Here is a 24,820-nt window from a genome sequence, read left to right as displayed (position 1 = left end):
AGAACCTTTCACTTAGAATTTCTAATAGCACCGTGTAGTGCTGTCATTTCAGGAAATGCCTGGCTGTATTCACTGCTAAATCAAGCAGGAGTCATGCTGGCAATTCAAGGAACACCTCATCAGAGGGGAAAAAAGAAACTGCTGCCGAGCTATTGTCTTCCATTTCATTTCACACACTCAAAAGAGCTCTGCTGACCACCCAGTGGGTGCTCTGAAACACAGATTCCAGGACACCTTCCTGAGCTAGAAAGGCAAACTGGATTTATTGCTCACCCTCTATTGTTACTCAGTCTCTCTTTTCCTGTTAGTTCTTTATTTTCTATTTTTGTACTTCACCCTGTCATTTTCAGTCTTTTTCAGGCTCCCTTCTCAGTTTTGTATGCAGTGCTCAGGGAGGTTGCTGAGGGGATATTCTACAACGGGAGCCAGCGAGACTGAGTCAGAATTCAGTAGCTTTAGTAAGGAAAAAGCGTCACATAGAGGATATGTTTGTTGAGTTATTGTTCTAACTACTCCAACCTTAACACTGACATCAGCTAATCTCCTACATGGCTACACTGCAAGCGGAACCAGCTGAAACAACAATCCTCTTCCCCTTCTTCATGTTCATGCAGCAGCACACACTGAGTTTGCAAAGCAGGTAACCATATACCAACACCCTGCCTAAGCAAATGCTGGGCTTGTGGGTGTGAGCAAACTACAGCTAAACAACAGGACAAAGAAACCTAAACACTCAGGGAGATCCAGACCTCCAGTGCAAAGAATGGGAGGCAGTTGAGCTTAACTTTAGCAACAGGTAATGTGTAGGTAGAAAAATCTCACTGGGAGAGAGAACAGGCAGGCAGAGAGGAAAAACTGCAGGATGGTTTGGCTTTTCTCTTCCTCAGGCTGTTTTAGGGGGACAATATTTCCCTCCGTAGAACAGACACGTCTGGGAACTTCCACCAGTGCTCTACAATATGCGCATAGAGGTCTTGAATTGATTCTGCTTAATTGTTCAAGCTGTAACTTTTAGACAGTCCTGAAATAGTGCTGTTCTGATAGTAAACACTCACAGAGTGCTAGTAGCACTAAGGGGTAATGGATTTCGCTGAAAACAGCTATAAATAATCACCTCCTGCTCTGTATTTTTAAAACACAAAATCTTTCGAGCCGTTAAGATTTTTGCAAATGAGAAAGTAAAGCTAGAAATGACTAGCAGGATACTGCCTTTAAAGTCTTGAACTTCCCAAGCAAAAAATCACTAGTAGTGTTCGGTGCTGAACTTGTCCAGTAGTAAAATTACCTGAATCATCAGTTATAGGAAAAATTAAACCTAGATATTGATTTAACCTACTAAGCTATGAGTATCTGATTGAGGCAGTCAAACATGGACAGTGTAAAGGCATGGAACAACCTCCAGGTCTCTTTCGGAGGCAGTCATTCTGAGGCAGTGGAGCACATACTTTCTAAAGACAGATTTGCCACCATCCCTTCAGAGCTTCATCCTGCAAGCTACCCTAGCTCTAATCCTGTGACCCCTTCACAGGTTGCCTATTTCTGGTAACAACAGGTACAAAACAATGGTATCTAAAAGCACCAATGGTTTCTCACTGTCATCCTTTGAAACAAAATAACTGAAAATATCCATAAAATAGGAAAACATTATAAGAGAAATCACTACCTCCTGACATTAAAAATACGCAGTGTTGATTAGACATATTTAGGCAGTGTTTTAAAAATACAGGCCAAGTGTCTTTTTGTTTCTTCCAATGTAAAGTCCTGTTTATTCCTCACTGTCCTGAAAGGCTTCAGAACAACCTCACTCACCTCAAAGGAGATTTTCCTAAGGCACAGAAGGGACTCATGTCCTTCTACATCTCCATTTATTCTAGTGTTTATCAATTTGAAAATGAACTTATTTGGAGCCAAAAGCCATTTTTCCTTCCAGTTCTGCAATGCTATATATAACATAATATACAAACCTTTAGCAAAACAATAATACCTTAAAATAAGCTACTACTTCAAATATTCCAGCAGATTGCTAGCAGCAGTTGCCATAAAACAGCATAAGCACCTAATGTGTATTCTACAGTCCTGTTATTTGAGTCCTGAATTACTACCATGACCATGACTGTTTAAAGGAAATCCCATTTTACATGCCCATTCCTTATAGGCTACTGATCCAGCTAGGCTTGCAGATCAGACAGGAGAGAATTATTAACAGCATACTTATTGCAGGAGCCCCTTGGTGAATTCTTTCAGCAAATAAAAACGTACCAAGAGCCGAGTGTCCCTGTGAATTCTTTCCAATTCAATGGCAGGTGCCTCTGATTTTCCACTGACATGCTGCAAATGAATGATTAAATGAAAGTAAATTCCACTGAGCTAAACAGCGGAAAGAGACACCAACACCGCAGGGACTAAAAAACCAGACAAGCTGTATCAACGAGAAGGGGTGACTTGAAGACCTTTATCCAATTGAAAAGACAGCACTTCTTTTTACAAGGAGACACTACCTTTTTTGTAAGGGCAAGGAAGGTAAATTAAAACTGGTTTTGAAGAGAAAGCAAAGAACTTGGTATCGCAGTACTTATCTAAAGCAGGTAACCTAGATAACATCAAGGAATACCCAGAGAAATCATCTGTAGATCTTCAACAAATGGCAAAGACTTCAGAGGGGAGTATTGTCAAACTGGAGAATACAAAAACCCCCAGATCTCTTAATAAAATAAACCCATATCCAGCAGTGGAAGAAACTCTATTGTGACATGGCTTGTGTAGTTTAGTTCATGAGTTATGATTGGCCTTGCCCACAAACTCCTCTATGGAAGCTCTCTACAGAGACCTCAGTTTTAATTCTGATTTAAGGATGTCTTCTGAGCCTTCAGCTCATTGAGAACAGCACACAGCAGCAACTCTGCTCAGCACTTGATTGTGATATCGAATTACTAGACAATTCTTTGTCTTCATCTCTTAATTATTGAGATCTTACTGTATCATTGAGATACATAAGCCAGTAACAGGTAGCAAGCCAAAGTAACAAGTGCCAGGGGAGCCACCCAGCAGGCACAACTGCCTTGATGAGCAGAGAATAAAGATTATTCCATCACAGCAGCAGGGACTGAGAAACCTACATTCTCTGCAATCTGTTTGACCCAGGAGTGTCATGAAGGGATGTACAATGGAGTAAAAGATCTCTTGCATATTTCAAATGTGTCTGATGGTTGTCTTTCTTCTCTCATTCTGCCCCCTTCTCAATGACAAATGGAAAAACTCAAATGCTTGAAGGGAAATCCAGTTTGAAGAACAAGCGCATATAATTTTCTTTCCCTAGTGAATGTTTTGTAATACTTCCTGCTGAGAAAGTGTTTATAGCCCAAATGCTTGTTCATAAAGGTGGCACTGTTCATAAAAGCTCCACCCTGGGCAGCATTTTTTCCTTAGTTCTTGAAACTGATCCAAAGAGAACTTTCAGTACCACCTTGAAGCCAACAATGGCAGCGCAAGAGCCAAGAGGGACTTCAGTTTTTCCATTTAAAGAACCAAACATTTCAGTGCTTTCTTTCTCTCTTACAAGCAGACTTACAAAGTAGCTTTCAGAGGAATGTTTTCAAGAATATTCCTTCTGAGGGAATCAAAACCATTGTGACTGGCAGAAGTACTCATTAAATCAGCCATGAAATGATGCTTTCATTTGCTGTCCCGCGAACAGTGCTGAGTGGTTTCCTTTTAGTTTCTTCCTCAGATATGATTTTCAATTGATTACTTCACTTTCCTTTTAATAAATACTATTCTGTACCACTCCCACCTCCGCAGGTCAGCATACCCTGAGTGGCCAGTCCAACTCAAAGCTATCTTTAAAGAACTCCTGTACAAGACACCAATTTTAAAACTTCCCTTTTTTCAGACCTTAAAACTAGGGCACTCCAGACAAACTGTTAGAGCCATCTCTTCTAGCAAGAAGTAACATTTCATTTCCCTTGTGTCTATGGACAGCTGAGGACTGTAAATACTTGCCTGAGAACGGGAGTGGAAAAAGTGAAACTGAAGCATGAAGGATGCCTTGAAACACCTCAGGGTTACTTTTCCTTTAGTAGTCCAAGACATTGAGATCACAGACTCTAAACTTGACAATTCAAGGTACTCCCCCCCGCCCCAACTTCATTACGTCTTTCCAAAGAAAGCTTCACCACTGTAGAAGGAAGAAACACACACACCTTTGTAATAACATTTGTGGTCAGAAAATTTCAGAAAAATAGGAAGATTAAACCTTGCCGTGTATTACTACCTCCCACTTCAGAACCAAATGATAGAATGCAATATACAAGCTCAAGCTTTCCAGCACTTATGTTAGGCTTCCCAAGACCTCTCTACCCACAGTTCTGGTCCCCTTGGATTCCAGTTGCCAGGAAGGCAGCTGCCTCCACTTTCTCAATAGTCCACTGGATTTTACAAAAAAGACAACAGGTCTCCTGCAAGCTGTTCTGAATTTTCAAACTGCAATGTCTCTCCTAGATCTTGTCAGGTTTAAAAGCGACTATTGCCGTCTACTAACATGAACTCCAACTGATGATAGAGCAGATAAAATCAGCTGGTATTGAAGTAGCTGCTGATTTACTGCTTCTGCCAGAAAAGCAGTAGGCTACTGAGTAGTCAGAGTGCATGGTGGGAATAACAGCAGATGCTATAGCTAAATCTGATATGGCTCATGAACTAGAATCTGTGTAGTTGGAGTATCCATGTTGGAGTATTTCCATCTAAGTACCAAAGCACAAAGACAGTCTGAGGACAGGCATGCATACTCCTCTAGAGCAACACAAACCCTGTAAATATTCACCCCAGGAATATTTCCTGTCCTTTATATATAACAAGCTTTATAATAGCAAGTAAAAATAGTGAATATCTGTAAAAGAATTTGCTTAGAAAACATTGTAGAGGCTTTTACTTTTATTCACAAGAACAGATAATATACAATGATCTTCCCCCAAAAAGTGTAGTTCTAAACTCATAAACAGTTTATTAATTTTTATTTTACCATTAAACTCTTTCACTGCTTTTTTTTTGCTATACCACCAAATGATCAGAATTTGGTGATAGAAGTGAATCTTTCCACCCACTTATGCATCATTCAGTGATGGAGCGTCTGGATTTTTTTTTCCTTACATTTTTCCTTACTACCAGTTTTTAGCGTGGTAGACTAATTGTGCTCTTGCTTTACCTTGGAGAAATAATGACTAGCAAACAAACTGCTTTCTGCACTGACAAAGTGATGCATATAGCTAAAAAACCCCAATGATACTATGGATCATTATGAGTCACATGGTGATTAAATCATCAGATGCCTACAGAGGAGCTGTCAAAAGGGCAAAGGGAGTGTTTAGAGTTATTAAACACAGGGGCAGAGAAAAGCCAACACTATTATGGTGTTGCATAGACTGGTACACCCACACCTTTAATACTGTGTGCAGTTTTTTTTCTCCCATGTCTGAAAATTATTTAGAGAAGAGCAACAGTGGTAATCAAGATACAGAACAGCTCCTGTAGAGCAAAATTAGGCTGCTGTTCTTCAGACCGGCAAGATGACTGTGGGGAATATGAAAAAGGTTTACAAAACAGTGAGCACACAGAAGGGCGGGGACCAGAGAGCTTCACATAAGCCAACGACTGGCAAGCTGAAAAAGACTAAAAAGTTGTAGTTTTTCATACAACACCTAGCTAGGTTGCAGCTCTGCTCGCTACAGATGATTGCACAGGCTAAGATTGTACAGAATTCTGGAGAAAGTTATCCAGGCTGACAGATAACTGCTGACAGTTATCAAATACTCAGAAACCATGAAATCGCACCTAGATCAAGATGTACTTGAGCGGGAGGGCTGGAAGAGTACTTATCTTCCTATGTGGAAGGAAGCATCATATGCAATTGCTTTGTTTCTATACTCTTCCCTAACACCCGCTTTTGACATTATTGTGTTCAAGAGACTAACTGAACAGCCCACTGGTCTCCCCCTCCTGACTATTATTACCATGTTTAAAGAGGTATAGACCCAGTAGCTCATTCATACTAAGCAGTTGTAACACTTTCTCGTTTTAATGTTTTTAAAATAAACAGCAAAGGCAGTAAGAGTTAATTCCTTTTCACTACGCAACCTTGATGTTGTACAACACTTGTGGGTAATAGGATTCACTTTAATTCCAATCAAATGAGGTCTTTGCTGCACACTTTAATTATGTCAATATTTATGACCCCACAAAGAAAATGGCAATGAATCACAGTACAGGAATGGCATCACTTAGTCAGCTTGTTCAGCTACTTCAGCACTTTGGTATTTAAGGATTTTCATTTTTTTATTTTTTAAAAAGATAAAACATTTTAAAGGATTTGTTTCATACTTTTATTATTCTCTAAAACAGATTAGCAGCAGCAGAAATAATTTAGAGAGCTGATTTATGAGGGTACTACTACAGCAAGCAAACACAACAGAGAAAGAGTTTACTGCAGCTCAAATATAATCCCTTGGGAATGTTTCTATTTGTATTCAGACGTGGCTAGGTGGAATGTCACCATACATCTAAGAGGGTAAGCCGATTTCTTACTGCTCGAATTATTTATTTTAAAATTACTTGTTAGAGCCATATTTTCTGTTTGGGCAAATAAACCAAAAGCATAAAAATCTTTTCATGAAAAGATGTCAGAGTTCTTGGCACAGAGTCTCCTTCCAGCACTTGGCTGCACAAAGTGATTGTTTTAACTAACCTACACAACAGAGTTCCAGTGAGCCACACAAACCACCAGTTCCCTGCTGCTGACCTGAGCTACTTTCATACCCCCACACTGGGCTCTCCAATCTTGGATCTTCCTGCACAACGATTCTCCAAGTAACAGTAACATATTCATCTAGAAACTCTATAGCATATAATAAGCTATGTAAGGAGTTTCTGATACCATTTTCCATACTGTTCAATGTTGACATGTGAACGCTTCATCTATTGGAAAAGACTTCTTCAGGTTCCCACACAGATTTAATAACTTTCTTTTTACATAGCATTCAGCATTCCTGACTGGTTGGGGACCACACGTGGATGGCCCTGGGATCAGTTTAATGGCTGATCAGTTCTCAAATTTGCAAAATTTTTGACACCTCCAGTAGATCTTAGGGAAACCAGAACCTTAAAAAACACCAACCCCCAAAAAGCAATAAAGGAGGGATAAGGGAAGTTTATTGTCCATGTGATAAATCCACAGCTTCAAGCTTACACATCTGCCAGTAAAGCAATTACCAACACTTCCCAGCATACAAACGAGCTCTCATTTTTTATCCACACAATGCAATGAACTAAAAGAAAAGGGTTGCACATGCCTAAAAATTTGTCCATTTTTTAAGACATGACAGTCACCTAGTAAAACATATACACAACTACACCACCCTACAACTTCCTTCTCTACTGCAAAACAAGATCTGTTATTTATCCCACCAGCAGGAAAAGGTGGTAGCAGTAGAATCCAAATGTGCCCTGAAATGGTGATGGAATAAATACATCAAGCTTCAGGAGATAGACAGGGGATACAATGGCAATAGGAATTGATGAAGCAAGATGAAGGGGTTCACACAGAGCTTCTAATGAGGGAGCAGAGGAAAAGAACAGGATAAAGGTAACAGTTTGCAAAGGCACCCATCAATGTAATTCCCTGTATTGGAACCATAACACTAAACATAGCTAAAGACAGCCGTAGTAATTACATTGAGCTGTTACATGCCTGTGCTTTTTGACGCCTTTCTTACAAAATTCATTTTTGCTGTCCAAAGGTTTTGTACAAGGAGAAAATGGGGAATTCAGTTGTTTGTTTAGGATTTCCTGATAGACACTGAACCATGAGTCAGAAATTCAGGATGTGCAAGACCTTTCATCCAGTCACTGAGCAAGCAGACCACGTGAGTAAAAATTCCATTTTACCCAGCCCATATAATTCATTCCATACAAATGGAGGTGGTCTCTCATGCTGAAGCACCTTGTATTTACTGCTACACATACCCATGTATTTTGTTGATATTTACATCTGGAAGCATGAAATCCCTAAATATATTATAAGGCTGAACTAAAGTTAAGGTCATTCAGTGCTGTGGAAACGGTGGTGATTCTTTAGTGACAGTTTAAGATGAATTTAGGAAATTCACTTGACTCACTCAGCAGTTTGGAACTGAAAGATAAAGTGAAAACACTTAGAAGTGCGCTTAAGTGTCACAGAGAGTTCTAGCTCCTACATTGTAATCACGGCTTGGCACTGGTATCAGTGTTCAAAAACCAACACAAACTTCTGTCTTTCCATTTCCAGAGACTTAAAGCACAGTTATCTACTTCAGAAATGTAATATGATTACTGCATGCTGGGCACAGGGAAAACCTGAAGTAGCTGGTGAGAGGGAATATTATTTATTGCCAATACTCCGAGTAAACATGTACACCCAAAAGGCAGATTACATTTTATCTCAGGAAGCACAACTTGTTGGCCATCACAGCTTGGGACAGGTTTTTACTCAGATAAGGTGACATTAGAAAAATAAGAAATCACTTTTGTTTGAATAAAAATATATAGTTTAATTAGCTTTCTGTTGGCTATTTTTAAACCCCATTTAATATTAAATTAACCTGTATTAAAAATCTCTACAAAGTATGATGTAGTGATACATAACCTTTACACGTTCATTATAATACATGAAAACATTGAAGTCAAACAGAATTCACTAAACATTACAAGAACAACAAGAATTCCAAACACAGACATGTACATTCCCACCCTGTGCACAGCAGGGTAAGTCTAACAAGCAATGCCATTCCACACACCAAAGTGAAATGAAATCTGTTATGGAACAGGATTGAGCTAATCTGTCAATATTTATAACGCTACAATCTAGACACAATTATCATAGTATTTTAAACCCTTTCCAGGAAAATTATTCCCAAAGCTAAGCTACGAGCGACAATACAGTATCACAATGCACGACTAAAAACGCTTTATTGACACTGGAATTACCCTGACTTTTCATTCAGTATTTGGAAGTTACTCAGTACTTGGATTTAAAAGCCTTTGAATCTTAAAAACCTGTCTCACAAAACTTTCAAATAAAGTACAAGACCTCAAACTAACAGTACTAAAAACCAGTTTCTACATTCTAGAAATTCAAGGAGAGTTTCAAAATATTTCCTATTTAAAATAAAACCCAAACCTTCAAGGCAATTTTAAAAGAACTTTCGAATGGTAATATAACAGCAATATAAATATGGAACTTCTTCAAAATCTATATATTTTTTTTATATTAGCCAACAACTAAACATCACAGGAGCACGTCTAGTAATAAAATCAGTTTTGGCAGATAGAAGTCCGGTTTGCAAGTACTCCTAAGTTGGCACTTTTTGCCATTATGAGTCTATGATCTTCTCTAAGAAGCAGTGTCCAGTATCTGTGTGCTAAGTTTAAAAACCTTTTGACCTCCCAAAAGGCATAAAAATGACAGTCTAGGCCTGTACTGGTACATTTAAGATAAAGCAAGACGATACATCACAACTACAGCACCACGAACTTTGGAGTATCCGAAATAATTTCCGAGCATCTGATCCTCAACTTCCATCACAAGGAGCCAAAAACCATCTCTGTGTAACAAAGGAAGAAGACAAACTGAAACAATGAATCAGTGTAAAGAAACAAACAAAGAGATGAAGTAACCTCTGAAACCATGCATGTCTGTGCTGTCCAGCAACCACCCACTGCAGCTATTGACCCACTGTTTCAAACTCCTGAGTGAACAGAAAAAAGAAATTGTAGGTTTGATGCCCATTAAAAAAAGGCAGCTCCTATTGTCATTTGGCTAAGGCCACCAACAGTCACAGGCTGTTGGCAGTCCTCACCTTAACTCCTTTGCTTTCCAATATATCCCATACAGAAAACTTTGTATGTTAATACTAACCTCCAAATCTTTATCTAGGTGTGAAAAAGCCATGAGGTGCTTTCTATACTTTAAAATAGTCTGACAGGCTGCCTGAACAGACTTTACAAATTTAGAGTTTGGTTTCTTCCCCGGGAGAAAGCCAGCTAACCCTGGCTGAATAAATGCAGAATAACCACTGCAGAATAAATGCATAGACAAACTGATAATAATAGTTCATCATTGAAAAGCAATGGCTATTTGAAGACAGTTGCAACAATTTGACAGTCTCATCAGATCTACAGTAAAATCTGTCTTCCCTAAAGTAGCTTTAAAACAGACTTTGAACTAGCTTGATGCAATGTCACAACTGCATGTGAAGCCTTACATCCCCATCATTATTCCAGATAAAAAACTACACACTAACCTAGGCTACAACCTCTACACTGTGAAAGAAAAACACAAATTCTACACTAAACGCTAAGGCCACAAATGGCACTGCTCTAGCCAAGATTCCATCCTGAGCTGAAACAAGCCATTGTAACTGAAAGAAACTCAGTAACAGTGTATCATCTACAACTAGCTGATATCTCCATTTCTTTCACACACAAATAGCTGCTCAACTTCCAGCTCAAGTTAAAAAGCCACAAAAAGATGAAAAACAAAGGAAGAGAAGCTTATGGATGACAAGACAAATAAATATCTTAAGGAGAAAAACAAAAATTCTGTTTGTATGTTATCTGCCTCCATAAGAAATTCTTATATTCTATTACATTTTCACTCTAAGTTGCAGCATTTTCTTAGAACATTCTATAGATAACATACAAATATCATTTGGTTACCAACTTGATCAGCAATTAATGTTTTAATTAATCCTCTGTAGACTCTTACCGTCAGGACAAGAGAGAAATGAGTGCATCCAGAAATTTGCTCCGGTCTTCCATTTTCAATTCAATTACTAAAATATGAAATATTTTATTACAAGATGCAGATAACTGAAAGATATACTAGATTTCACACTTGAAGAGTATTAATTCTAAGTATACTTATTTATATTCTTAATCAACTTTAAGAAGGAAAAAGAGAAACTATTTATATGGACAAAATGCAAAACACGGTTTATTTTGCTCTTAGATTTCAGCTAGATTCAGTTTCTAGGTGCTCACTCCATGATGCAGCTGCCACTTTTTAAATCTAGGAATGTTTATTTGTATGTTCGACATGCAGACATAAGTTTGTGTTATGAAGGACTGCCTCCCTTCTAAGCACATACAAAGACAGGCAAATCTTGTGGCATAAATATCTATTTTTTCAAACAGATAATAAAGATTGCATCTCATAACATCACTCCCATACTTGGTTTGGCTGCTAAATACAAAAAACCTCACAGATAACCCCACAGGTTTTGAGCTGAAGTGCACATAAGAAAATCATTAGTCCATGCACAATGCAGATCTTCTCAAAAAGATAAGCAAACCTCTGCTTAGTAGTTTATAATTTCTGCACAAGATAGCACTTAGAAAAATATTGCCAAATAATGTCATTTATGACTATACTGGACTCAGGAATAGTGTATCCTGTACAGTCCTGGTGTTAGCACCTCAGATACACACAAAGTGGTGTATTTTCTGCAGTCACGCTGCGCCCTGGGGGCTGTGGGAACACCGTCCCCTACCGGACTGTGGGGTGAAGGAAATGAGCAACTGGCATCGTTACTCACTTGACATGTCAAAGTGGTTGTGTAGAGTCCTGGAGTTGGTACTGTCGGCAGCTTTCTCAAATGCTCTTCCAAAAAAGCTAGGAGATGAACAGAAATACAAACGAGTATTACAGAAGAGGATAGATTTACTGAGGTAGAAGCACAGAGGGTTTTCTTTGCTGACAGTTGAAAATGTCCTCCAGATGTTTTTCATGTGCCTTGTATGCAACACACACCTCGCTTATTTGGGTGCAAAAACCTTAACGTTGCTGGCTTTAAGAAATTATATCGGGGTCATAGGGCAAATTCCCTCCCGCCTTTAAGATAAAAAAAAAATAGCTAAGAGGCAGTGAGAAAAAAAAAAAAACCTTGCAAGGAAGCTGGGGAACGTCTGTATCCTCTCTCCAAGTCTCTTGTGCATACCATATGCAAAAAGCTGGTTCTCAAGGAGGATGTCAACATATTCAGTGTTAAATAGGTACAGGAAAGATATAATATATTTGCTTCAGAGACAGGAAAAGGCTACAGATAACCTTTAGCATGAACTTTTGAACAATATCCTTACTTCTTTTTGTCAGAGCTTTCTGTCTCTGGAGGAATCCCCACCATGATCACAGTTCCCTGTTCAACATCCATTGGTGCAGCCATTACCAGTGGCAGCAATTTACAGCGCTTGTTTTTGGTCTGGAAGTCAGAAAGCCTCTTTGTTAGACAAAACTCAGGAAACAATTTAGTTTCAGCTCTCTGTGTGAGCTACTATTACAACCATTCATCTCAGGATACAGCTATAATGCAGTTCAACAGAAGGTTGTTTCTTTACATAACCTCTTAAGCCTCTTCTTTCTTACAGTAAAAGTCGCTTAAAGGATCAACAAAAATTTCAGTTCTTCTCTGATCTCACATTTCATTTTAACACAGAAATGATAGAGACAGACAAGATATCATTTACAGTAAAGATAAAAGCTCTTAAAAAACTTAAACCCCCAACAAGAGAACTGCCTGCACGGGTATCAAAAACTTGAGCTGGGCTTAATTTTTCACAATAATAATAATTTTACTTTGAAACACTACAGATAGAAAATCACAGCCTTCACTAGAAATGATTCCCCCTGTCATATTGTTTTACAGCAGTAAAATTTAACATATTTTATAATTTAATTAAATACGAAGAATTTATGAAGATTTTAACATTTTAGACACTTAAGTAAATAAAAGAAGTTTGCTTAAAGTGTTCTGTTCTTAACGTAAACGTTTTGCAGTGAGTTTTAAAAATTTAAAAATGCTGTCCTGCTCCTAGGGGCAGATTGATCATGCACAATGTCTAACCTTCATCCATGGGCAGATAGATACAATCTAACAAGGATGGATCACCACAAATTTCATTTACAAATTAGGAAGTGCTCACTGTGAAGACAGTTCTCAGTCTTAAAACCTAATTTTTATCTGAAATGTGTAACTAATGGCATAAAAGATAAGTGCAACATGCTTTCATGTACATTAGTTAAATAAAATCTTCTGATCTTTACAAACAGACACAGAAATCTTTAGAAAACAATTACCAGTCCTGCAATGTTGCTTTGTGTCACGTACACTTTTCAAAGCACATATTTAGTGATGTGCTTCCTCAAAACTTACAGAAATGCATAAAAATTTTTGACTGCATCTTGGAAATGTAAATTCTTTCTAATGCTACAAAGTCTTACAGGCAGATAAGTTTCCTAGCGCAGTATTCACAGATGTGTTAAAATTATCCAGCCAAGTAGCAGACAAACACTTTTAAGATTTTCATATGTTTTTAATAATCAACTGCAAGTATCCAACAGAACAATAACTACTACACAGGCCAGAAGTTAGTTAAAAGCTTTTGATTTACTTACAGAGCAAACAAACGATTTGAGCAAGTATTTGCTAAGCAGGCACAGAGACACCGGTTTTGAGAACAGTTTCACGTCTGGTGTGCCCTAAGGAAAGGAGAATAATTTCAATTACAATCCAAGATGATTCTTCCACTTAATATCTACTGACAAGTCTAAAAGCTCCATGTGGCTCAAAGAACACTAACAAGAACTATAACAGTACAGGAGTTTGATCTCATCCACATGACTTTGACCTGAAGCCCTCCCTGCTTTAAGAGAGCCGATTCTTCCTTTGGGAAGCTCAGAGTAGATGTCAAGAATGACCCACGAGAGGACAGCACAGTATAGATAAATAAGTTCTTTCTGATGGAGTTATTGTTTTTGAGTCGAGTAGTTAGGAAAACAGCGTTATTCAGCTGTAAGACAGCCAAATGAGACAGATGAATACTAGAATTCTGACCTCCATGAGAGAGCAATAGAGAAAAGGCCCCTGAGAAATAACAAGGTTGGTGCAAATACAGCTGGCTACTGTCTGCTGAATGGCACGAAGCTGCTTTTTGGCTAGCTCCAGTCCTTGATGCAGTTTGTCCAGGTTACCCCTGCAAGAGAAAGAAAAAGAAACATATTCATATAAAATTAAAGCTTTTTAAACAAAAGTGATGCCACTCTAAACGTTATTCACAAGGATATTTTGATTTTTCCTCCATGGCTTATGAAGCATCAATGCATCTTTTACATTCATAACTCATGCTCCCTAAATAAAATCGTAAAAGAATGAAGGCTTATTTTCAGTACCTGGAGAGACTGTCCAAAGCTTTAATGAAATTAGTTGTTTCAGGCTCCTCTTTCTCTATATTCTCCATGAGTGAAGCTGTTGCATAAACTATGTCACTTGCTGAGAATTTGTTCTTAAAGCCGAAGTGAATGCTGAAGGTCTGAACCCTTAAATCCTTCATTCTGCAAAGTGAGATAAAATCAGTAAAGATTATTAACATTATCAGCATTATTACCAACATTGACCAGCCATCTCCTCGCTTTACTAATGTTAAGAACCTGAGGACAAATCACACCCTAACATTTGCAATATGCAAAGCCTAGTATTACTTTGTCAATCTAAAATGCATATTTTTAAAACCAGATGTTGCACTCTTCATACCAAAATATTTTCAGATAAGACATTTGTATTTACAATAATTTACCCAAACTTGTTTGCAGATTCTTCAATCATTTCCAGAAGATTTTCTTTCAAAGACATGTCCATAGAATTAAACTTCTGTCTCACTTGCTTTAGAGGCAAACTAAAAACAGAAGGAAAAAATACATTGATAGGTATGGCAAAAGAAACAAATATTTTGCCTTCCTTTCATAAGGCTTTCTTAATATTAGCAAGTTAAATCTGACTAAGCTTATTTGTGTTCTTTTTTCTTTAGTCATTGAAGAGTGGATGTGAGAAAGCATAGTTTATTTTCTAATCTGCTATTCCATAAAGGTATGCAGCTGAAGCATTCCTCGTACAGTAAGACACAAGTTGTGTAACTCAACTCAGAAACACTGCAACCTACTTGAAGCCTCACAATCATATTTAGAAATAAAACAGATGAGTTCTCGCAAGCTACACTATCTTTATTTTTCCATAATTCATTGAAAAAATTATCTTCTAATCAAGATGCAGTTTTTTATAACTCACCCCATATCGGCCAAAAGCTCATGGAGCCTCTTCTGCCCTTGTACAGACCAAAGCTTAAGGCTAGCAGAGGTATATGAAGTGTTACATAGACTTTCATACAGAGACCAGTGCTGATAAAGTGCCAGACGCAAGCTGAACAGGGATTAAGGAAAATAATTGAAGACACAAATACCATTTGTAGGTACAAATGGTAATGAAAGTCCACTGCTGGCAGGTAAGCCCTCAGTTGCCCTGATATATTGTGTTTCCATACTATGTAAGATACTGTCAGAAGCTGCAGGTGGCACGTAACACAGGATGGCTTGTAACTGGCCCTGACAGGTTAAGCTGAACCGAAGCCTCATGAGTTATTGAAAAACGGGTTCACAGTCAACAAAACATTCACATTTCCATGTTTTAAATTCAATTTTCAGCAGCAGAGACAGCGCTGGGAGTTTTTTCCCCTAGATAAAAACTCAGTGAAGGTTCACCAAATGGGCAGTTAATTTTCCCCAGATCTTATGCAAGGATACTCATATTCAAACGCTATTCGCATGCAGTCGATTGACAGAGAATTTTCCTCATCTTCATTGCGATGGTTATGGCGAGACACATGACGCTGTAGGATTCCAATATCAGTCACATACTTCATTCTTAAACAAGAAAAAAGGATTAAAAAAGGAGAAAATCTGAAACTCATTAACTAAAACTGGAAAGGAAGCTGGAGGATACTGAACACAGTTTTATTAAAGAAAAAAATATTTGTATTAAACACTATTTCTTTCCGGACCAGAAGTGACTGTTTTAAAATTTTGTGAAAAGTATCTAGTTGAAAATTCTAAATAGTAAAAAAGGAAAATAATTTTTCTTCTGATGTACGTTCCGATTTTTGCAAGGGATAAGATCATATTCGGTCATTACTATATTTAATGTCACTGTTTATTAATTATCTTGTATATGTTTCCTGATCTCTATTAATTACTCCTAAAGAAATATTAAAAGATAAATAATTTTTAGAAAAGATGAATTTAAAAAAAATCTTACTGAGTGATTTTATCTTGGACCCATTGATCCGTTAGGCCAACAATAGCCCACCTAAAATTGTGGGGAAAAAAAAAAGTTAAAACAAAGAATATTCCAGTACAGTATATTGCCTTTAACCCTCTAAATAAGCAACAGAACAAGTCAGAAACACTTTTCACCACTGTACGTAGAAGTTAATAACAAATCTATATTCTATTATTCGCTTTTTAGCAGCGATACACTTATAATGCCATCCTCCTTTTCTTGGCACAAAACTTATTGACTGTCTGTAATTAATTTACACAGACGTACCCCCAGTTCCAGACATGCACCCATCTATGAAATAAACTGGAACTTTGTACTGAAACAGAATAGTTTTTGGAAACCTCGCCTCTCTTTACTATTGGATTAAGCTTCTAGCCTCCATGAAAAATGGTAAGGGAAACATACCACAACATGTCATTCAAGTCTTTAGACATTATCCACGCCAGATCAAACATCACCATCGCAGACTATACACAAGAAAAGCAAAAAGAGAGGATAAATGAACAGAAAACAATCACTTCATTAAACAAGTTAAATTGCCAAGTGCTAGCATATTACTAAAGCTCTAGAAATCACACTCTGATCTGACAGCCTGGAAGTCTTACCTTCTGAGACATTAAGCAGAAAGAAAAATATCTTACACTGCACTGCAAATCTGCACTACAAACAGAGCAGCACTTAACAGAATGTAAAACTAACCAGACAGGAGGCCAAACAATAGAAAGCACAGTTTGATGCCCTAAGTGTTACATTTGAAATATCTTGACACTTTGAGAGGTAAACAAGCTCCCTCCATGCTAGAGTCACTGCTTTTGTGATGTTTCTAACTCATCAATGGTAAAACTGGATATACACAATCAGAAAACATGAAACTGCTAAGTGAAACTACTTGTACATATATGCTGTATCTTATGTATCTCAATAAGATATAAAAATGATAAGATATAGAGTGATTATTATAATTTATAGTATTATTAGATAATTATAACATTGGATGTTGCTCAGTTATCTTTATATTGGCACCTCATGTTTTTATGGCAAACAGGAGTTTGTACTTACTGAGGTCCCGTGGTATTCATATTGCTCATAATCAAAAAGAATTTCTTGTCTAAAAAGTGGAAAAAACCCCAACGCTTGGTTAAGTGGTGAATTGGTCATTGGATTAAATTAAAAATATAACCCAGGAATTGTGAAATAATAGTTAGATGTAATTTTAGCATTTAACAAAAAAAAAATAAATTAAACTTGGCTAGAAATTATTTTCCTGCAAGCCAATTAGACTTTCGTAGCAACATGGAAAATAGACTGAAATGTATTCAGAAAGTAAAAAGGAAAAATTTATTTAATAGTTATTAATTAAATCCCATTTTCTTATCTGATTTGTTCCTGCTCAGTCTTGTTGACAATAGTGAGGTTGTAAAGGAAAACAGAACCACAAATTTCACCCAAAGATATACAAGATAAGAATATCACAGCTTCTTAGAAGTGAAGCAATACATCTATTGCTACTCACATTTATAAGTTACTATTTACAACTATCCTCCATTTACATGGGTTTTTTTTTTCAGTAAATATCTCTCTACACTTTCTGAATAAAGTTAGAACTAAAGCAGCTTGTAAATCAAGCAGTACCATGTCATGTTTTTGTAGTCTCAACAAGATTTTAAAAGAAGAATAAGAGAAAGAAAAAGAGACACAAGAAACAGAAGTTTAAACACACCTGCGTGCCTCCCATTCTCGCCTTTGTCGTCTTTTCATTGTTCTCTCTATTACATCCTGTAAATTAATTTGGATGTTAGAAAGCTAGAAAAAATACTCTAGGAGGCTAGCACCTACCCAGGTATTTTAAGGACTACGTCTTAACTAAAAAGACTTAAATTAATTCTTAAAAAAACCCCATTATTCTTATTAACAACATCTAATGAGAAAAGTACTATCATCAAATATTTTTCCAAGGAACACACTTTTATAAAGTCATGGCATCTTTCTGTGCTAGCATTTATATCTCTCAGCTTCACAAATAAAAGGTCTGGTACACAGGTTTTACAACACTGGCAACATTGCACCCCACCATTTTATAACATAAAAATGGCACTGCTTAAAAATAAAGAAAAGATAACAAATAGAACTTTGAAAAGAGGCATCATCAGCTTTCATCAGCTTGAATACTCATAGAGATCAAAAAGGCCTTTGTGAAATATTCAACAGATTCAAGACTAGCTTCTGCGTATGCTATTTAAAGGTTCTCCTGTGAATTTCTGACACCTGCTTTCACTGAGCCCTTTGTAGATTAATAGGAATACACATACAGCATTAACAGAAAAAGAATATGAAACATATCTATGAAATCTGAGAACAACTTCACATTTAGTTGTCTCTTAATATCTCTAGACTCATATCTTTGCTTCCTTGTAAGCTATAAATAGAAAACAGACAGCAAATAACATATGGCAAATTTAATGTTTTTGTGTCTACCATAATATACTTTTGTTAGTTTACTGCCACAAGAACAGACAAAATGTGTTGCCACGTTATTTGTGAGCTTCTATCCTCACAAACAATTGTTAAAAAGTTTATATCTAAACAAATGTTTTTAGTAGACTGAAAAGCCATAAGCCACGATCAGAGAGAGTGCTCTTCAGTTCACAGATTACACAAAGACTGTTATCCATAATCAAGATTGAAATCTGTATTTTAATACGGAAAAAATATTTCTGGGCAATGTACACTTTGTGTATGTGAAACTCTACAGGTTGTAGTAGATAATTTTTAAATCTTAACACTTGAATTTGTGATCTAATGGAATAGTTGTGATCTAATGGAACTCTGCTGTCATTATTATTATGATATAAAGTACATGTAATAATTGTTTTGTTTTCCTTCTTTTCACCACAAAACAGCAGAAACACACCCCTTCAAAACGTCTCCGTTTCTCTGAAGGCTCTGACCCATCACTTTCTTTCTCTGAGTCCTCTTCTTCGTCCTCTTCATCTCTGAAGATATCATCATAAGCAGGAACATTGATATCATCATCTTGTTTAACTAACAGCTTAATCTAGCAAGAAAAAAATGTATTTTGTGTAAAATATCTTATTAAGCATTTGAAACGAAAAATGAGATTTCTTCAGATACTTAGAAAGTAAAAATTCATTTTGGCATATCAAAATCATTGCTTTTTAATGCAAAGATCATACTTATACAAAATAAAAGTAAAACCTGTATTTCTTGGTTACAGTGTTATTGAAAGAATTATCATTTTTTATGCTTGCTAAAGCATGTTGTCAAATAATTTGTGCTTGATATTCAAATTCTAGATGTTGCTAGATGCCAAGAGATAATACAAGTTACATTCTGGAGGCTGTTTTTTCCTGTGATTTATAGCAGTTTGATTTATAGCAACAGGATTAATAGGTGCTTACTACTGACAACTATCACACTGCTAAGGGTATATATTTTATTACTGAAAATAAATTTTTTTCATGATCATGTTACTACTGCAAATATTCATTAATTGCTCCCTGACCTACTAATACTGCAAGTAGTTCAGAAAAACATTACACCACCTGCCAGTGCACTGCATGAAGAGGTTTATCATGAAAGAAAAGTGTTTACCTGTGTGTCATTGTAAACATTCACTACATTGATAGGTCTGTGGCTGTCACACACAAAAAAAAAAGTGTCTTCTTCAGGCTGCAAGATCTCCAGAAGGTCAACATTGGCACCACAATTAATAAGAACAAAATATTTGAACTGCAAACAAAAGCAAAACCAAAAATTATAAGACAGAACACCAAGTTTGGGGATGTTGGACATCCAGTACCATCACCTTTCATATCTCAAAATGTGTGCACACATAATTTGAATGTCTGAGAATTACAGCATGCTAGTTTGAACTGATGTACAAAACTTGACAAGTTTGTAACCCTTATGTTAAAATTTAACCGACGCATTGAGGTGACCAATAATAACAATTAGCTTAAGAGCTGACTTTTTAAGCTGGCAAAAGGGAAGAGGTGCACATCCATGTAAGATGAGCTGCAACTTAATAAGTTTCATTTTCACCTGATCTTTATGCTCAAGAAAGGCAGTTTCAAGTTCTTGCCATCCAGATACAGGAACGAGTGTATATTGCACATGATCACATTGAAAGAGAGCCTGAAATGAAGCAGACTGTTGTTAGAGAAGTTCAGGGGAAACCACCTCTTCTACACTGCTGTACCCTGCTATAATCCATTTTCATACGAGTCTTTATCTTGAAGACATACCAATGACAAATCTACACAAACATTCAGAGTATGAGTATTTTTTCATGGATTATTACATTTGAAACCCTGGTAAGTTATAAAAGCAGATTACACCTTCACCATTTCCCCCAGTTCAAACCTGTTATAAAGGACACCAGGCAGTTTTTCGTTTTACTGTTAGTCTCCAGAGATAATGAACAAAAACTTACTTGCAGTATTTTACAAGCACACAATGCATCAACATCTGAAGCAACAAGAAGAAGAACACGCTGCAAAAATAATAGAATAACTTATTAATATATTAACAGAGGGGGTCAAATCTCATGTGCTTGGACATGAAATGCATAGATCACCGTGAGACCAGAGTACAGATCATCATAAGCATAAACTAGGATTGTTTCTGAACGGACACTGCAACAAAAATTAACGGATTTGGATGTACAGATTAACAATAAACAGGTCCACATCCCAAAATATGTCAGCTGCTTGGAGGAAATGTGACTATTCAGACTCCTTTGAGCAGCACACAGTTTTGGAAGGTTAAATCTACTCAGCCCTACAACAGTTTTCATCACGTCTAAAAATGTTTTCAGCGTAGAATCTGGAACAGTGCTTACTGAAGAAAACCTGTAGCAAAAACCAGGCAGCAAGGCAAGTCCTGAAATAACCATGATTTAGGCAAACAATTTATCTGCATTTTTTTTAAGTTTGTGTTGTGGGGGGAGGGTGTGAGATCTGCCTAACAGTTGGAGAAGTGAACGTGAAGGGAAATGCTTTCATTTCCACAAACCCATAATACAATTTGACCGGTAGAAATACACAAAAAAAAAGTCCAACAAAAGCTCCCCTCACTCAGCGTACACATCCACTGTGCATGAAGTTAAGCAAACAATGGGTATTAAAACAATAGTAGCACCACCGACCTGCTACTAGGAGACTGTGGGGAGAAACCTCAGAGATATAGTCAGTGTCTGGGCCAGCAACACCAAAACAGCTAAAGAGCTACAAAGAAAGCAAATAGGTCTGGATGTGTCTTGGTAAGCACAGATCCACAAGCACCACCTGAGGCACTTGTAATGAAGGTAGTGGATTGTAAAGATGAGAGGAAATTGTGCCAGGGGAGATTTAGATTTTGGGATTAGGAACAAAATACTTCATGAAAGTGGCCAGCAGGTCAAGAGGGGTGAGTCTGCCCCTCTACTCTGCTCTTGTGAGAATTCCACCTGGAGTACTGTGTCCAGTTCTGGAATACCAAACATAAGAAGGATATGGAGCTGTAGAAACGGGTCCAGAGGAGGCTACAAAGACGATCCGAGGGGTGGAGCACCTCCCGTATGAGGATAGGCTGAGAGAGTTGAGGTTGTTCAGTCTGGAGAAGAGAAGGCTGCAGGGAGACCTTTGAGCAACTTCCAGTAGTGAAAGGGGGCCCCGAAAAGCTGGGGAGGGACTATTTACAGGGGCCTGTAGTGACAGGATGAGGGAGAAGGGCTTTAAATTGGAGGGGGAAAGATTTAGATTAGACACTAGGAAAAAATTATTCACTGTGAGAGCGGGGAGGCCCAGGCCCAGGTGGCCCATCCCTGAAGGTGGTCAAGGCCAGGTTAGATAGGGCTTGGGCAGCCTGATCCAGTGGAAGGTGTCCCTGCTCATGTCCGAGTTGGAAGTGGACGGGCTTTGAGGTCCCTTCCAACCCAAACCGTTCCATGATGCTGATTCTACGAAACGGTTCTCAGACCCAGGCGCGTTCCCGACCGCTCGGGAAGGGCCCGGGCGGTCTCGCGGCGCCCAGTCCCGCTCCGTGAGGAGCCGCCCGACCCTGCCGCCCCCTCCCCGGCCCAAACCTGGGTGGTGATCAAGTCGTAAAACTCGCGGCGGCAGTCGGAGATGAACATGGTGACTGCGGCTGCTGAGGCGGCGAAACGGCGGCAGCCGCTCCCGCTCAAACTGGGCGCCAAACCCGTGCCGCTTCCCATTGGCCTCGCCTCGCCGCGCGCTGACCAATGGAAAGCGGTCTCACCTCGTCCGCGGAGCCGATTGGGCGGCCCGCCCTAGTGTCCACCAATGGAATGTGAGAAGGGAGGTGCGGCGGGCGCATCCGGCCAATCCCAGCGCTTCTCAGCCGGAAGAGCCGCACCGGCTTGTGTCGCCGTGTCCGCCATCTTTACCGCGGGCGAGTTGTTTACTTTGCTGTCCGGAGGACTTGGACAAAGAGGCTGAGGGTGCCGCCTGAGAGACTTGGATGAAGAGGTGGGAGGTGCCGCCTGAGCACTCCTGACTGAGGACGGGCTGGGGCGCCGGCCGACACCAGCGGGGTGCGGCCCGCCTTCCGCCCTCACCCAAGATGGCCGCTGGGGCGGGGCGGGACGGGCGGCGGCGGCCGCAGAGCTGTCGGGAGGGAGCGTGACGGGGCCCGGCCGGCGCTGAGGCTGCTCGGCGCCGCCATGGTAAAACCCGGGAAGTGCCGAGTCACGGCGGGCGGCGGGGGCTGCGTGGCCGCGGAGGGGAGAAAGCGGGTCCCGGGGGTCGGGCTATGCATGGCTTTTAACGCTCCTTAATGCCCGTTTCTCCCCAGTTCTCTTTTCACACAATGTTTCGATCACCCCATCCGCGGGTGTTCCAAAACCGCTTTCTCCACCCAGTACCGCTGCTTCTCCGTTGTCCATGCTCGCCGGGCGACATGACAGGTCAGATGTGAGAAAGGAGGAAGAGTATGTGCCTGTTTTATTCTAATCCCCGTGGGAGAGGGTCTGTGCCCGGGCTGGGGCTCCGAGGGGAAGCGAGGGTTCGTCCTCCATCGCCTTGCTCTGTGATTAAAGACGCTGACCGACTCAGTCTGTGTTTGCGAGTGCTAGAAAACAACATCCTTATTGTTTAAAGCCCCTTCTTAAAACCTTGGATCTGGTATAAGCCGTGGAAATTTATGATTAAGGATTGATTTTCCCCTTTCTGTGTTGTGCATCGCTCAGCTTGGACAAAGAGAGCAGACAGGCCCAACGTCACGTTCAGGCTGTCAGACCAGGGATATTGTTTGGTGGGATGATTTACAATCACCCTGTAAGGCCAAAGAAATAAAAATAAGTATAGGAAAGGAAACATTTTCTTTAATACTAAGTCTTTTTGCTTATTAAATTCTGGAAATCTCCGTGCTAGTAGGTACACTTGCCATGACTGATTCTACTGAATTCTGACTCAAAAAAGAATTTACAGGAGATCTTGGATATCTCCTCTTTTATTAGAGAATATTTTTAGAGAAAGGAATAATTAAATTGTATGTTATGTTCTCTTTGTACAGTCATACTTTTTCTAATCTTACATCTTATTTCATTTCTGCAGTAATTATGCCACCATCAGCGTTGGATCAACTCAGTACAGTGACTATTAGAAATGCAAGCCAATGCATAAGCAAATACCACAGTATTATAGTTTTCTATTAAAATCTGACTTAAATAAAGGATTGAGGCTGATTAGTTAAGCAAATGTATTTTTGGAAATATTTTTTGGTCAGCATTTCATGGGGCTTTGTCTGTCTTCAAGTACAGACGTCTAAAGTGTCAGGCTGCTTGAGGCATGAATCAATATTTATTAGCTATTGACAGCATACACAGTGTAACAGTACAGTTCTGGATGCGTTGTCTGCGAGCAAAATTTATTTTAAAGACAATAAGTCATAATTAACTTTGAAATTAGGAAAAAGATAACTGAGTCAGTAGTATAAATGATCTTTGTTGGCCGTTGGAACTAAGGGTTTTCCCCTCTCTCCGAGTTTCACCTTTAATAGATTTTCTTTGAGAAATTAGTCAGGATTGTATTTTAAAATAGGCAAGGCCTGTTCGCATTCGTTTAGGTGGGAGGAAACTAGTAATAGCACAAGAACATAACAGTAGTAGGCTCCTCCGCCAATACCCGCTGCCTGCATCTCATCTCTGAGCTTTGGAGAAATGTTGAGAGAGGCATTTAAAAATCTAAGTGCAGTGGCAGCACAGTATTCCTGTGCCTGCATTCCTCTCCTGGTTTTGAGGAGTTGGATGTTGTGTGATGAGAATCCTCTCCTATAGTCTGGCCATTTCTCTCACTAATGTTCAATGTCTGAAAGCCTTCAGAAATGCATTCAAGCTTTTTAACAAATGAAATTTTTGTCTCCTTTGTCTCACCAGGCCGACTTAATATTACTTACCCGATGTTGTTCAAGCTGACCAATAAAAATTTCAGACCGAATGACACCACTGTGGAGTGCTGGAATTTGTGTGGCTGATGAGGGCATATGTCTACCTGCCACACTGGGTGAGTTGTCGTATGCAAACTGTCAAAACATTAGGAATAAGATTAGTGAGTTGCAGCTTAATATTAAAGAGGCTGAACGTTACTGAAACTGTGTGCCCTCACTAG

The 24,820-nt window shown here is 38.8% G+C and overlaps 1 protein-coding gene across 1 annotated transcript; it reads right to left on the bottom strand.

Moving 5' to 3' along the window:
• Positions 1 to 7,293: 7,293 nt before the first annotated feature.
• CDC45 (cell division cycle 45) lies at positions 7,294 to 22,391 on the bottom strand. Its single transcript, XM_054082114.1, has 19 exons — positions 22,276 to 22,391; positions 20,644 to 20,703; positions 20,253 to 20,345; positions 19,803 to 19,940; positions 19,102 to 19,245; positions 17,911 to 17,966; positions 17,250 to 17,298; positions 16,596 to 16,657; positions 16,167 to 16,217; positions 15,656 to 15,775; positions 15,144 to 15,275; positions 14,656 to 14,754; positions 14,252 to 14,413; positions 13,917 to 14,055; positions 13,478 to 13,561; positions 12,166 to 12,284; positions 11,622 to 11,698; positions 10,793 to 10,859; positions 7,294 to 9,629 (listed from the first exon to the last, which is right to left on the bottom strand). The coding sequence occupies exons 1-18, from the start codon at positions 22,324 to 22,326 to the stop codon at positions 10,795 to 10,797; spliced, it is 1,701 nt and encodes a 566-aa protein (XP_053938089.1). The 5' UTR covers positions 22,327 to 22,391; the 3' UTR covers positions 7,294 to 9,629; positions 10,793 to 10,794.
• Positions 22,392 to 24,820: the final 2,429 nt, after the last annotated feature.

This window comes from Cuculus canorus, chromosome 17, assembly GCF_017976375.1.
Source record: "Cuculus canorus isolate bCucCan1 chromosome 17, bCucCan1.pri, whole genome shotgun sequence".
NCBI classification, from domain to species: Eukaryota; Metazoa; Chordata; class Aves; order Cuculiformes; family Cuculidae; genus Cuculus; species Cuculus canorus.
Note: the sequence above shows the minus strand (reverse complement) of the source record. Positions and strands in the feature narration are given on the sequence as shown.